The sequence below is a fragment of the Anticarsia gemmatalis genome, chromosome 3 (assembly GCF_050436995.1).
Source record: "Anticarsia gemmatalis isolate Benzon Research Colony breed Stoneville strain chromosome 3, ilAntGemm2 primary, whole genome shotgun sequence".
Lineage (NCBI taxonomy): Eukaryota > Metazoa > Arthropoda > Insecta > Lepidoptera > Erebidae > Anticarsia > Anticarsia gemmatalis.
In genome coordinates this window covers 14642796-14656727 of record NC_134747.1, presented here as the reverse complement: position 1 = coordinate 14656727, position 13932 = coordinate 14642796, and the positions used below count along the sequence as shown (strand labels likewise).

General features: G+C 52.4%; 2 protein-coding genes across 2 annotated transcripts; one reads left to right on the top strand and one right to left on the bottom strand.

Annotated features, from left to right (window-relative positions):
- The first annotated feature begins 32 nt into the window (after positions 1 to 32).
- On the top strand, positions 33 to 5450 carry Stam (signal transducing adaptor molecule). The gene is made up of 4 exons (XM_076136714.1): positions 33 to 305; positions 2016 to 2642; positions 4536 to 5118; positions 5239 to 5450. Exons 1-4 carry the CDS (start codon positions 263 to 265, stop codon positions 5243 to 5245), a joined length of 1260 nt encoding a protein of 419 aa, XP_075992829.1. The 5' UTR covers positions 33 to 262; the 3' UTR covers positions 5246 to 5450.
- A 1295-nt stretch (positions 5451 to 6745) lies between these two features.
- LOC142987732 (uncharacterized) lies at positions 6746 to 13191 on the bottom strand. The gene is made up of 9 exons (XM_076136713.1): positions 12756 to 13191; positions 11472 to 11585; positions 11056 to 11129; positions 10518 to 10965; positions 9413 to 10430; positions 8864 to 9330; positions 7433 to 8605; positions 7152 to 7341; positions 6746 to 7076 (listed from the first exon to the last, which is right to left on the bottom strand). The coding sequence occupies exons 2-9, from the start codon at positions 11498 to 11500 to the stop codon at positions 6972 to 6974; spliced, it is 3504 nt and encodes a 1167-aa protein (XP_075992828.1). The 5' UTR covers positions 11501 to 11585; positions 12756 to 13191; the 3' UTR covers positions 6746 to 6971.
- Between the last annotated feature and the right edge of the window lie 741 nt (positions 13192 to 13932).

The window sequence follows — 13932 nt, the reverse complement described above, 5'->3', positions numbered from 1 at the left end:
TCATTGTCAATAGTGTCAATGTTATGAATGACATTTCAAAGTTTGACATTAGTGACAGAGGAGAGAGTTTATTAATTTACTCTTTCCTGTAAATTAGAAGATAGTTCTTTGTGTTGTTAAACGTACGCAAAATATAAATACTGTATCGTACTGAAAGTTTTTGGTGTCATTATTCATTTTTATAACAAATTAACGTAATTCACATCTGTTCTTGAGTATTTGATGGGTGTAGATTGTGCAGAACTGCAGAAGTAACGCAACAATGGGGATTTTCGGTAATTCTTCTCCGTTCGATCAAGATGTCGGTAAGTGTTTATTTAATGTTTTAGAATATTGGTAGTGATCTACGAGGCAATGTATCCTGCTCAGAGCTACAGCTCAGCAGCGAATATCTCATACTGTTTATGAGTCACGGTCTACGTCGCTATTGGACTTAACTTATCTATACACTAATCGTTCGTTCACTTTTTCTTTGTTGTTTTGTTGTTACAGTGTTACAGCAATTAATAACTGATCCTATATTCTTTTTCGAGAAACATTATCATGATTATAAGACGGTTTTATGGGTACAAAACAAGAAGTAGCAATCAGTATGTTTGTCAATGATGTTTATTATAAAGATATTACGTATTGTGTTGACATGACTAGGTACTACATATACTTGTAGAGAGAGAGAGGAGATGCTGTTCCATTATGATGTTATCAGCATTCACCTAGACACAGGGGTATATAGGTATCAACAGGATCAGCTGAGTGGGGTTATAAATATATTGTTAATCTGTTATGGTGTTGATTTCTTGTAGGTTAAGGGTTGATCAGGCTCAGCCTATATTTTTATATAATCCTATTAGGAAGAGCACTCGCACACAATGACTGGAGTGACAACATATAGAGTTGATCATGCTAGAGATACATTATTGATGTAAACTTGCAATAATTGTGTTGGAGTAGTTGTCAACTTATATAAGGTTTCTTAACTTAGGAGAGTTTTCGCTTTTAACTTCTCTTTATAGAAGAATAATTATTGGCTAGTGTAAGATTCTAAATGTAGGGGTAGTGGCAGTAAAATATAACTATATATATTTACTGGTACCAGGTTAAACAATAAACTACTACATATCAAATACTGGATATGTGAAGCAGTGATAGCCAAGTGGTTTAAATTGGCACCTCCCACGCAAGTGGCTGCAGGTTCGAACCGAGGCAACTCACCAATGACTTTTCTAAGTTATGTGTGAATTTGAAATAAATATCACTTGCTCTAATGGTAAAGGAAAACATTGCAAGGAAATAGTTTGATACATTTATTGAGGGTGTGCAAAGTCCCGAACCCGCACTTGGTCAGCATGTTGGACTCATGGCCTAACCCCTCCCCCTCGTTTGGGAGCAGACCCTTGCCCTGCAGTGGGTCAGAAATGGGTTGTTAAAAAAGACCTATCTAAGTGAGCGGGACTGCGGGACGTCTGCCGCGCCGGAATATCATAGGCGTGCGCCTGACTATACAATATTGTAGCATCAGCAGTGTCTCTACAGCTAGCATGAGTTCTTTGTGCTGACATATACAACAAGTGCAAATTCAACGCTATTCGATTGAAATGTTGGTAAATGGTTGAATTTTTAAATTGCATTTAAGACCCATTACATTATAATATTAATGTACAAGTCATGAGTGTTTAAAATCATTAAATACAATGATATGTATGTTACAAAACATTGCTTGAGAATACTTGTTAGTTTGATTAAATGTTATGTAACTTGTTATGTTTTTAGTGTGTGGCATCCTGAGATAGATAATGTGAAATATTGTGTTCATATTTGGTCGTGATCTTCCTTAAGAAGAGTTCGCTTTGCGGTATTTAAAAACGTTTTATACATTCCCTATATTAAAAAGTATGTCACGTATGTCAGAGTACATCCCTATTATTAGCCGTCACCCGGTACATATATCATATTTACCATCCGAAGCGTAACTTTCACTAGATCGTCATCAAGGTGGTGCTCAATTTTCCTTCCAGAAAGGGCCACCAGCGAAAACAACACGAGCGAGGAGTGGGGGTTGATCATGGAGATCTGCGACCGCGCCGGCGCGTCGACGCAGAGCGCCAAGGAGTGCCTCCGCGCCGTGATGCGGCGCCTCGCGCACCCCGACCCGCACGTGCAGGTGCACGCCGCCACGCTGCTGGACGCCTGCGTGGCCAACTGCGGCCGCGCCTTCCACCTCGAGGTGGCGTCGCGCGACTTCGAGACCGAGTACCGGCGCCTGCTGGCGCGCGCGCAGCCCGCCGTGGCGGCGCGCCTGCGCGCGCTGCTGCGCAAGTGGGCCGAGGGCGAGTTCCGCGACGACCCGCAGCTCGACCTCATCCCCTCGCTGCACGCCAAGCTGCGCGCCGAGGGCGGCGAGGCGGCGCCGCGCGGGCCCGACGCCGCCGCCGCCGCGGCCGCGCGCGAGCAGGAGGACCTCGCGCGCGCCATCTCGCTGTCGCTGCGCGAGGCCGCGCCCGCGCCCGCCGCCGCCGCCGCCGCGCTGTACCCGCGCGTCGAGCCCGACGCGCCGCCGCAAGCGCCGCCGCGCAAGGTGCGCGCGCTCTACGACTTCGAGGCGGCCGAGGACAACGAGCTCACCTTCCTGGCGGGAGAGATCGGTCCGTCTATCTCCATAACGGCTTTTGTATTTTCTTGAATTTATATACAGGGTGTCCCAAAACTCAACGATAATCCGAGACAGGATGAAAGGCCAAGTCATACCGGTTCTAGGAAAAATAAAAAAAAAATTCCATATCACTTAGTTCAGCAATAATAGACACTTTTCAAAAAAGTTGAAATTCCACACCCTTGGTCGCATTTTCAAGTCCTGTGAACACCAATGTCACAATTTCGCTGTGTTTTTTTCAATTTCCTGATCTTCGTTAAATATGCTATTAATCGTTAAACAAATTAATGCACAAAACATTGTTAATTTAATAAAAAAAGTTAAGTTTTAGTGAGTCATGGTTCACAGAAATATCGTTAGTTAACTTTGACGCTTCATATTGAAAAAAAAATGTACTACACTACCCTTGGCAAGTTATTTCAAAAGTTGGCGCATTTAATCAAGATTTCAAAATGGTGCAACACTTGCCAATTTTCTTGCCATTAAAAATGTTATTTTTATTTGAACGACGAGTATCCCCGAAAATGGATCGGACGGAGTGGTACAATTGTATGGCCTCCTCGTTCCCCCGATCCAAATCCAGTAGATATTTTTTACTGGGAATGCATGAAAGAAAAAGTCTATTCGAAATCAATACAAAATCTATCAAAACTGCGCCAGAAAATTGACACAGCGTCAGAAAAAATAAATGCAAGGAATTTTGCTTGACTGGTGCAAAGGTCTTTTGTAAGGCGTTGCAGAGCCTGTATTCGTGCCAGAGGAAAACAATTCGGAATTACATTAGTTTAAGGAGAATAATTAAAAAAGAACGATGGTTTGTTCATTCTTTTTTTTTTAATTATTTTTACCTATTATGTTTATTACATTAAATATTGGTTATGCACTGACTCAATTACCTCTTTACTAAAAATAATTGCTTTCCTCTAGCACGAATACAGGCTCTGCAACGCCTTACAAAAGACCTTTGCACCAGTCAAGCAAAATTCTTTGCATTTATATCTTCTGACGCTGTGTCAATTTTCTGGCGCAGTTTTGATAGATTTTGTATTGATTTCGAATAGACTTTTTCTTTTATGCATTCCCAGTAAAAAATATCTACTGGATTTAGATCGGGGGAACGAGGAGGCCATACAATTGTACCACTCCGTCCGATCCATTTTCGGGGATACTCGTCGTTCAAATAAAAATAACATTTTTAATGGCAAGAAAAGTGGCAAGTGTTGCACCATTTTGAAATCTTGATTAAATGCGCCAACTTTTGAAATAACTTGCCAAGGGTAGTGTAGTACATTTTTTTTTCAATATGAAGCGTCAAAGTTAACTAACGATATTTTTGTGAACCATGACTCACTAAAACTTAACTTTTTTTATTAAATTAACAATGTTTTGTGCATTAATTTGTTTTACGATTAATAGCATATTTAATGAAGATCAGGAAATTGAAAAAAACACAGCGAAATTGTGACATTGGTGATCACAGGACTTGAAAATGTGACCAAGGGTGTGGAATTTCAACTTTTTTGAAAAGTGTCTATTATTGCTGAACTAAGTGATATGGAATTTTTTTTTTATTTTTCCTAGAACCGGTATGACTTGGCCTTTCATCCTGTCTCGGATTATCGTTGAGTTTCGGGACACCCTGTATATAATGACCGACTTCGAGAACTAGAGGAGGCGTAATATTATATAGTTTTGAGTGGGTCGGTCTTTCGAAGGCGGTTCCTTTACTCTTAAACGGTAGGAGAGTGAACGCCGGCTTATCGTATTAGACTCGTCGGTCGGGTCACGATCGGTCTTTCGATAGAATGCGCCCAGGGAAAGTATACGATCGAGGTCTGCGGATTTTTTCATCTCTCTAGACTCTCTCTGTCTCTCTGTCCCGCAGTTCACGTGACCGATTCGAGCGACCCTAACTGGTGGAAAGGATACAACGAGCGGGGCGAAGGGTTGTTTCCCGCTAACTTCGTGACCGGCGACCTCGCGGAGCCGCGGCCCCGCGGCGACAACGCTGCGAGCGGCGCGGCCTCGGCGGGGGCGGGCGCGAACGCCGGGCCGGGCCCGGGCGCGGCACCCGACGAGGACGCGGCGCCGGCGCGGATCGACGAGAGCACGATGGACGCGGCGCTGACCATGCTGCACGAGGCGGACCCGCGCGAGGCGGGCTCGGCGGAGGCCGAGGCGGCGCTGAGCCGGCTGGAGGCGCGCGCGCACGCCATGGGGTCGCTGGTGGACGCGGCGCTGGAGCGCGCCGACCGGCGCCACGCGCGCCTCACGCAGCTCAGCGCCGAGCTGGTGGACGCGCTCAACCTGTACCACTCGCTCATGCGCGACCCGCTCAAGCCCGCCTACGGGTCGCTGGCGGGCCCCGCGCCGCCCGCGCCCCCCGCGCCGCCCGCGCTGCACCACGCCGCGCCGCCGTACCCGCCGCACGCCTACGCGCCGCCCTCCATGCACCCGCAGCCGCCGCGGTACGTCGTGGGACACACTGCACTATACTGCACCACACTGCACCACACTGCACCACACTGCGCCACACTGCACTACCCGCTACACACTGCTCGGTGAGCTGACGCTCGGTGTTGTTGCAGGTGCTGATCGGCCGCCGAGCGCCACTCGACATTCCGCCGGGCGTGCCCTCCACTCGCTCCGTCGTCTCCGGCCGCCGTGACATACTCGCCCGCTACACTACTGAACCGGCAGCGTACCGTTATTAATATTAGACCAAAATTATAATTGCTATTTATAGTATTAAATGTATGAATAATAAATAAGGTATTATATCGATGTTTTTCTATTGAAATATTTTTTCTTATTTCTTTCAAAATCACTTATGATAATCGTTGCAATTACTGAATCTACCTACCACTAGCTCGGAAGGGGGGTAGAGCCTTATGAGAAAAGCTAGCAAGAAACTCACGGCCACTCTTTTAAAGCTCCAAAAGTGGTTGATGCAATAATTGATCATGCGAGGCGCTGCCGACATTAAAAACGTCAAAAACGTCAATTAAAGAAAATGAATAGGTATAGCTAGGATATTTATAAGTCTCTGAATCTGATCATACCGTATATTGGGAACACTTAACTACTAACACGTGACAATAAGAATATGGGCAGCAAGTGAGCACATTGATTGCGAAAAAAAGAAAATGACCTACTTACTACGGAACGTCTCTAATATATAAAATCCTGTAATATATTAGAGACGTTCCTTAACCGCGCCTTTAACCGAGCAGGAGTAAATCCATGATGTGCTTGGGAAGCTTGTTGAAGAAACGAATGCCGAGACCTACAAACAAATTGTGCACCTTTTGTAAACGATGATGGGAACCTACTTATTTGTGTTTGTTTCTGGTGTTATAATTGCAGTACCTATCAATTGTTATTATTATTTATTACCTCCATTGGTAATAAAATAAATTTCCTTTAAAAAGTACCTTGAAAAGACCTTGCTTGCTTAATTAGACCATTAGTGATAGTTTAGGAGCGGTCCCCCAACAAAATTTAGTTCATGTGTCGGGGGTTTCTTAAATTTTCAATTAAATTCTTTATTTCATACTTTTTATTGGTAGGTTAGGATAGGTTAAGCCATTCAAATTGTCCCACCACCAACTTTCTCATCATATGAAGCTAATTGAGACCCCATACCCATACCCCGAGTATATTTGCAGACATTCGATTATCCCCCTATTTTCACCCCCCACAACTTTTAAACGGATTTTCATCAAACATGTCTAAAAACACTCGCACATAAGTCACCTTGAATACAAAAAGATACTAAATTGAAATCGCTGCATCCGTTCGGGAGTTATGATGCCACAGACCGAATGTTGACAACTACGGTACTGACTGCTTTCCTGTACCACGAAACACACAGCGACAGCTGTCGGTGCCATATCTGCGCATACGAGTGATAAGGATAGAGATGATAATCGCTCGCTTTCGCAATGTAACTCATTAACGGTCCGCTTGTTTACGTTTTTTATCTCGTCTGGTTGGCCTTACTTTACACTTCCTCTAATATCATAATATATCAACCATGCCTTTGAGTTTACTTTGAGATATGTAAGTAGGGAGGAACTAATTATAAACACGATACAAATGTAAAATACATTTATTTAAAAACTGACGCTTACATTTATCACGAATCTTAATTATTATTTACAATTTATATATTACATAATATTACAATAAATTACAGAGATGTGGGTACATCTACCGCTATCCTAATATACCTGCGATATGACTAGAAAAGAGTCGGAATGATTATCGAGCTTGGTGTGACGTGTGTGCGGTGAGCGGTGCGCGGTGAAGTGCGGCGACGTCACGGCAGGAAGGAGTCGGTGTCGCTGGGCGGCGGCGCGTCGGCGCTCAGGTACGTGGTGTCGGTGGTGGCGGACGCCGGCGCGGCCCACGACACCCAGCGCGCCTGTGTCACGAGCACACACCGGTCACTAGGTATTCACATAAGACAGTGGGCAGGTGGCGGAAAGAGGGGACTCACCTCGGCGCGGTCGTGGTCGAGGTGCCAGGGCGCGGGCGCGTCGCGGTCCGGGTCCAGCGCCAGCGCGTCCAGCGGCACGTCCAGGCACGGCGCCAGCAGCCGCGGCCACTCCGCCAGAAACGCCGCCACCTCCGCCGCGCCAGGCCGCGCCTTGTAGTCCAGCGACCAGCACGACTTGATCAGACCCGCCCTGTCGATCGATCGCGTATAATCAATCAAATAGGTTCATTCGTGTCTACTTAGAATTCGGAAGTGGTAGAGTGCGCGACGGATAAACTTACAGCTGGGGCTTGAGTCCTTGCGGCAGGTCGAGAGTGTGGCCAGCCTTGACGCGCGCCAGCACCTCAGCATTGCTGAGTCCCTGGAAGGGCAGCGAGCCGAAGGTGACGATCTCGTAGAGCAGCACGCCGAACGACCACACGTCCGAGGCGGGCGAGAACACGCCCAGCGCCAGCGACTCGGGCGCCATCCAGCGGACCGGCAGCATGCCCTTGCGGCTGAAGCGGTAGTAGTCGCTGTCGAACACCAAGCGCGTCATGCCGAAGTCGGCCAGCTTGACGACGCGGTGCGCGCTCACCAGGCAGTTGCGCGCCGCCACGTCGCGGTGCACGTAGCGCAGCTGCGCCAGGTACGACAGCGCGCGCGCCGCGTCCAGCGCCATGGCCGTGAGGCGCTGCGCCGACACCTCGTCCGCCGCCTCGCCGGCCAGGTGCCGCCGCGCCAGCAGGTAGTTCTTGAGGTCGCCGTACAGCATGAACTCCATCACGGTGCACACCGGCTCGGTCTTGGTCACCACGCCCAACAGCCGCACGACGTTCTTGTGATCGAAGCGCTTCATCGCCTCCGCCTCCGACAGGAAGTCGAGCTTCTCTTCGGTGCTGGCGCCCGCCTTGAGCGTCTTCACGGCCACGGCGCTCCAGCCGCGGTCCTCGGCGAGCAGCGCGTGGCCGCCGTACACGGTGCCGAACGCGCCCGTGCCCAGTTTGCGGTTGATGACGACGCGCTCGCGCGGGATCTCCCAGCGGTCCAGTCCGCCCGGCTTGGGACCCAGCTCGCGCAGTCCCAGCGCGGCCAGCCGGCGCCGGTACTCGCGCTCGGCGCGCCGCTTGCACTGGTAGGCGGCGGCTCCGAGCGCGGCCGCCAGCAGCAGCAGCACCAGCGTGCCCAGCGCCACGAAAGCGGTGCGGCAGTCGGCGTGCAGCAGTTCCGCCAGCGGCTCCAGGGCGCAGCGCTCCGTGCCGTCGTCGGGCACCGACCCGTCCGGCGTCAACCAGCGCACAGTCGGCTCAGCCAGCACCCCGTTGTGCCACTCGGCCACACGCTGCCGTGATCCGTTGAGCCACTGCAGCAGCACCAGCGGCGCGGCACGAGCCATGCCCTCGCCCGCCGGCTCCCACTGGAACGTGCCCGTCAGCCCACTGTAGTTGCTAGCGGTAGCGTCCCGGACGAGCGATCTGCGAACGTAGCATTGCAATATTTTGACGCCACTCACAGCTTACCCAAGATACAGGCCTAGGCTAGTTTGGGACCTATTCTTAATTTCATGTAACTGAGTACTTTTTTATGGAAATAAACTTTTTATCTTTTATCTTTTTTTAGCTCTCTACTTTTGCCGAACGTAGCAACGGGCACGAAGCCGTCGAGCATCATACTTCCCTCTCATCCACCGCTCCGGTGAATCGAAAGTTAACGAGGAGAACGAACCGACTCACCTGACCGTAGCGTTACCATGGATGTCGTCGATGGCGGCGGGGTTATCTCGGAGCAGCCGGCGCAGCGCGTCGTGCCACAGACGCAGGACGTCGTAAAGTGCGGCCGCGTGCGGCGAGGGCGAGGCGCAAGAGTCGTGCGGCGTCCGCGCGCGGCACAGCGCTCGCCAGCGCGTCACCCAGTCGCGGAACTGCGCCGCGCTCGGCTCCCAGCCCACCAGCCACGCCGGCGCCACGCTGAGGTGGCCGTCCGCGACCTCGCGCAGCTCCGCGTCGCTGCAGTTGTGCGCGTCGCCTGGCGCCCGCTCGAGCCAGCGCGGCGGCAGCGCGGCGGGCAGCAGCCACACGGCGCCGGCGGGCGGCAGCAGGCCCGCACCGCGCCCCGCGCACAGCGCCGCGCGCACCACGCGCGCGTCCTCGGCGCTCACGTACAGCACGCGCCCGCGCACCGCGGCCGTGCGTGCCGCCCACTGCCGGAGGCGATCATGTTAAATGACCTTCGAATGAAACGGTTTAACGAAGAAACGAACGAAGACGGTCAGAGATCCGTACCCGCCCGATCTGGTCGATGTCGACGTCGCCGCGGTCCGCCGACAGCTCCACGTGCACGACCAAGTCCAGCCCGAGGTCGGCCGGGTCGAGCGCGGCGCGCGTGGCGAGCTCGCTGAGCACGGCCACGCGGCGCCAGCCGAACCGCGCCGCCAGCGCCGACCAGGCGCGGGCGTACAGGCGCGCGTCGCCCGCCGCCAGCAGCGTGAGCGCCGCGCCCGGCGTGGGAGCCTGCGGCGTGTAGGCCAGCGTGGGCAGGCGCAGGCCGGGGCTCTGCCGCGCCACGTCGGCGAAGGCTGCGCCGCACGCCGGGCCCGCCACCCCCGACAGAGCGCCGTACTCGGCGCCGGGCGCGTCCGTCAGGTACTTGAAGGCTTGCGTGGCGGCGCAGCCGTCGTCCAGCAGCTCCACCTTGAAGTCGACGTCGTCCCGCGGCGCGTCCTGCTCGGCGAGCGTGGCGGCGGCTCGCAGCGCGGCGCCGTCGAACGCCTCGCGCGCCGTGGACGCGGGGATCATCACCGCCACGCGCACTTCCCCGCCCGCCGTCCACTCGCGGTGCCGAGCCACCGTCGCCGCCGGGTCGAGCCTCCCGCTCACCAGTTCCCGGAGCTCGCTCGCGGTGACCGCCATCCTACCCAGAATCCTGGTGGCCGTCGGCGAGTATACGAGTTCTCGTGCGTTCACCACTTTGACGAGACGATACGGGTCGAAGGGACAGATATCGACTTCGTTCGTGCAGGGCGGCGGGCCGAGAGGCTCGAACTGCGGCGCGACCGCGTCGAGCTCGCGCGAGCACACGAGCAGACCGCGCGACGACGGGAGTGTCTCGCGCAACGCCGTCACGTCGCGCGCCAGACACTCGCCGCGCGCGACCACGCGCAGGCGCAAGCGCCGCTCCCGCACCACGGCCGCCAGCTCCCGCGCCTCGCTCTCGTGGCCGCTCAGCAGCGCGCCGCACTCGCCGCGCTCGCTGCACCACTCGGGCGCGTACTCGTAGTCGCTCCGGTTCGAACACTGCACCCTGGTAAAATATTTATAGTCATCGATCGGCGGCTTCCCGGCACCCGATCAGCGCCAGCTTCGTCGAAGGCGACACGGCGACACTCACCCGATCACCGTGGCGTGGAGCTCGTCGCGCGCGACGTCGTAGCGCGAGGCCGGCTCCTCGTCGACGAAGTCGAGCAGCGAGCGCGGGGCGGGCGCGGAGGCGGCGCACGCCAGGCGCGAGGGCGGCGCCGCGTCGCCGAGCTCCTCCAAACCGCCGTCGCGCAGCTCCAGCACGTGCGGCGGGCGCGCGGCCGGCAGCGGCAGCAGCGCCACGTGCGTGCGACGCTCCAGCAGCGCGCGCAGCACGGCCCGGCGGCAGGCGGCGCCGGCGCCCGCCGCACACGCGTCCGGCGCCGGCTCGGCTCGCGCCGCCACGCCGCGCGCCCTCAGCGCCGCCAGCGCCAGTGCGACGAGGGCGCGCGCGGCGGCGCCCGCGCCCGCCGGCGTCACGGCGGTGACCGCCACGCAGGGCCCGCCCGCGACGCTATCGGCGTCGACGGGGTGGCAAGCTGAAAGATTGAGACTCGATATATCGACGCGTCCTCCGGCCTGACGCGCGGATCGAATGCCATAGTGACGAGTGTGCGTGTGAAGGTTACCGTCTCGGTGTTGAGGGAGACGCTCCGCGGCGGCGGCGAAGACGAGGGCGGCGCACGCGACCGCACACCACCACCTGACGATACAAACGATATTAAGTTTCAGTTTTAGCGAGCATCTACAGCATTGCGATCGATAAATTGAGGTTCTCCGGTTCTCAATTTTGCATTTTCGTATGGTATAGGTACGAGAAAATTCACTACGTGGACGATATATGCGTTCGTAGTTGGTGATTGTGTTACGGTCTATTAGCGTAGCGATTACTGATAATCCGATATTTCTTCGAAGAGTATGTTACATTTTTGATCATCGAGGCACGGAGGTCTGCCTGAACTACTGACTGCAACTTGCCTCTCAGTGTGATAGCCGCATAATCGATACGGCTAAGGAGTTATAACGAAGTATAGTATAAAGTTACCCAGCCATGGCATGGTGCGGGGGTCGCATGGTGGTGCGCTCGCGCCGCTCGTCGCCCGCGCTGCCGACTCACGCACTACACGCACCACCACCTCACCTCACACGAAGCGGTGCACTGCAATACAATTAGCTCTATAATAAGTTCAGCAACATTTCGCCACTTTTTACATGCAGCATTTCCACGGCTCATGTTGACATCGTTTTCATGAACTAACTAAGTATAGTAGTAACTAAACCAAGAGGGACATTTTGGTTTTCCACAATCTTTAATATTTTGTACCCTTTTAAAAATCTTATCAAACTGAGCTGCGTTGAGCTTCATAATAGAACTAGTGAAGACAATACACAAACGAATGTGGCTTGATATTTCTTATGCTTTATCTTGAATATGAATGAACACAACACATCAGGGTGGCAGCTAGTTTAGAGCCCTGTAACAAGGCAGCAAGTGCGATGGTTCTTTAAGATATCATTAGCGAGCAAATGAATGTTTTATAAAATACTATCGTGCATTAATCTCAGACCACACAATCATTTGTTTTTTTTCTTACATATTGAAAGAAGGTCATAAATATTTACTAAGTACCTATGTGAGTGGATGTAGATGACAATAAATTAGTTTCAAGAAAGGTTGCACCTTATTGTGAAAATATAACTATAAATACAATACAGAATTTGCAGCGTTGTTAAGGTTGTTACACATTATTTCTATGATACAATGATACAATAACATGTGTCATATGTGGCTACAGTGTTTATTACTTGTGCTTGTAACATACGCCTCGCACAATACGCGCTCTAACCGTTGTGTATTCGCGAGCACGAGCACGAGCGCGAGCACGAGCACGAGCACGGCGCGACGCGGACGAAGACAAAATGCGTGCGGCCCTGTCACCAGTGTGAGCAGTGTGAGCAGTGCGAGCACGCACAGTCAGTCAGTGAGGAGATGTTCACGCGTGCAGTGACACTGCACGCTGCACACAGCTCTCAGAAACAGATAATACTTATAAGTAATAAGTAGTGCGTGTGCGCTCCTGCGACGAGACACAATCGACATTAAGTCAGCCCTTGTAAATAGCGAACATGCGCACTCGGAGATAAGCTGCGGCGGCTCGACCACTACTCGTGCTCCGACGAATGGTAGAGTTCGAGTGTGCCGGACGACGCAGCGACGGCGACTACTTACTACATTACAACTTAATAGATAACAGACCCTATACTGCGTAACCATCGCCTGTTTATCATTGGAAATCAAGAAAATCAATAGCGCATTTCTGATACTTACACAGAATAAGTATCAACTGAAACGATAGAAGCCGTGCTGAATAATTCGGTGCTCCCTGTCGAGATATTCTCCATGTGTCAGGTGGTCTGGAGCGCAGGCGGGACTCTCGGGACACTGAGCGGTCTCTGAATGTTCGAACGTAACCGTGTAAGAGTCACTGCAAAATGGTAATCGTCGTACAACAAAGCACACAACATTACAGGCGGATAGTATCACTGGTGGACGAAGCGCACAAACAAACAACACTGCATCCGCGCGGTGGTGAGCACCAGTGAGCGCGCGAGTGACGCGAGACGCGCGAGTGACGCGAGCGACGAGCGGCGGCGAGGGACGCGCGCGCACTCTCCAGGGGCCGCCGGCTGACTGTCGCAGTGCCGACTGTCGCGCTCCGCCGCCGCGCCGCCCGCCGCTCGGCCTCGCTCTACGCTCCACGCTGCCTCCTCGAAATAAACAACATAGAGTCGGCCACGTCGCCGGCGCCCGAGCCTACAGTCCCGCCAGTTCACACTGGGACCCACACTTGATCACGGTCCTTTGCATTATTAAGCCTGTGACGCTCCTCTCCGAACCTCCGCGCTAGCTATTAATCGCTCTTTAGACTTGCATGAGACTCTCGTGGTATTACAATTCATTAAAAGGGAGTAAAGCCACGTTACGAGTGACGGAGAGGCACGTGGAGGGACATGTGGGTAGAAGAAACCTAGAAAAAAATAGATAGAAAGTGTGAAAGAGGACATAGACACAGTTGACGGTATATACCTAACTAGCTGACCCGCGCAACTTCGCTTGCGTCACATAAGAGAGAACGGGTGAAATTTTCCCCCGTTTTTGTAACATTTTTCGTTGCTACTCCGCTCCTATTGGTCGTAGCGTGATGATATATAGCCTATAACCTTCCTCGATAAATGGGCTATCTAACACTGAAAGAATTTTTCAAATCGGACCAGTAGTTCCTGAGATTAGCGCGTTCAAACAAACAAACAAACAAACAAACAAACTCTTCAGCTTTATAATATTAGTATAGATGACGAGAGGAGAGAGAAAGCATGTTGGGTCGTGGCGACCCAACATCCTTTCTCTCTCCTCTTATCTGCTTCACGTGGGATAAGATCAAGACGATGAACATAGTCTGCTCTAGCGTAAAACACGTAGCTAGTGTAGCTACCTAGGCGGTTGG

Coding starts and splice junctions, on each gene's coding strand:
- Stam (XM_076136714.1), top strand. CDS start 263: ATGGGGATTTTCGGTAATTCTTCTCCGTTCGATCAAGATGTCG. Junction 306..2,015: donor TCCGTTCGATCAAGATGTCG/GTAAGTGTTTAT, acceptor TTTTCCTTCCAG/AAAGGGCCACCAGCGAAAAC. Junction 2,643..4,535: donor CTTCCTGGCGGGAGAGATCG/GTCCGTCTATCT, acceptor TCTGTCCCGCAG/TTCACGTGACCGATTCGAGC.
- LOC142987732 (XM_076136713.1), bottom strand. CDS start 11,500: ATGCGACCCCCGCACCATGCCATGGCTGG. Junction 11,130..11,471: donor CCGCACCATGCCATGGCTGG/GTAACTTTATAC, acceptor TTGTATCGTCAG/GTGGTGGTGTGCGGTCGCGT. Junction 8,606..8,863: donor CATGGTAACGCTACGGTCAG/GTGAGTCGGTTC, acceptor CTACGTTCGCAG/ATCGCTCGTCCGGGACGCTA.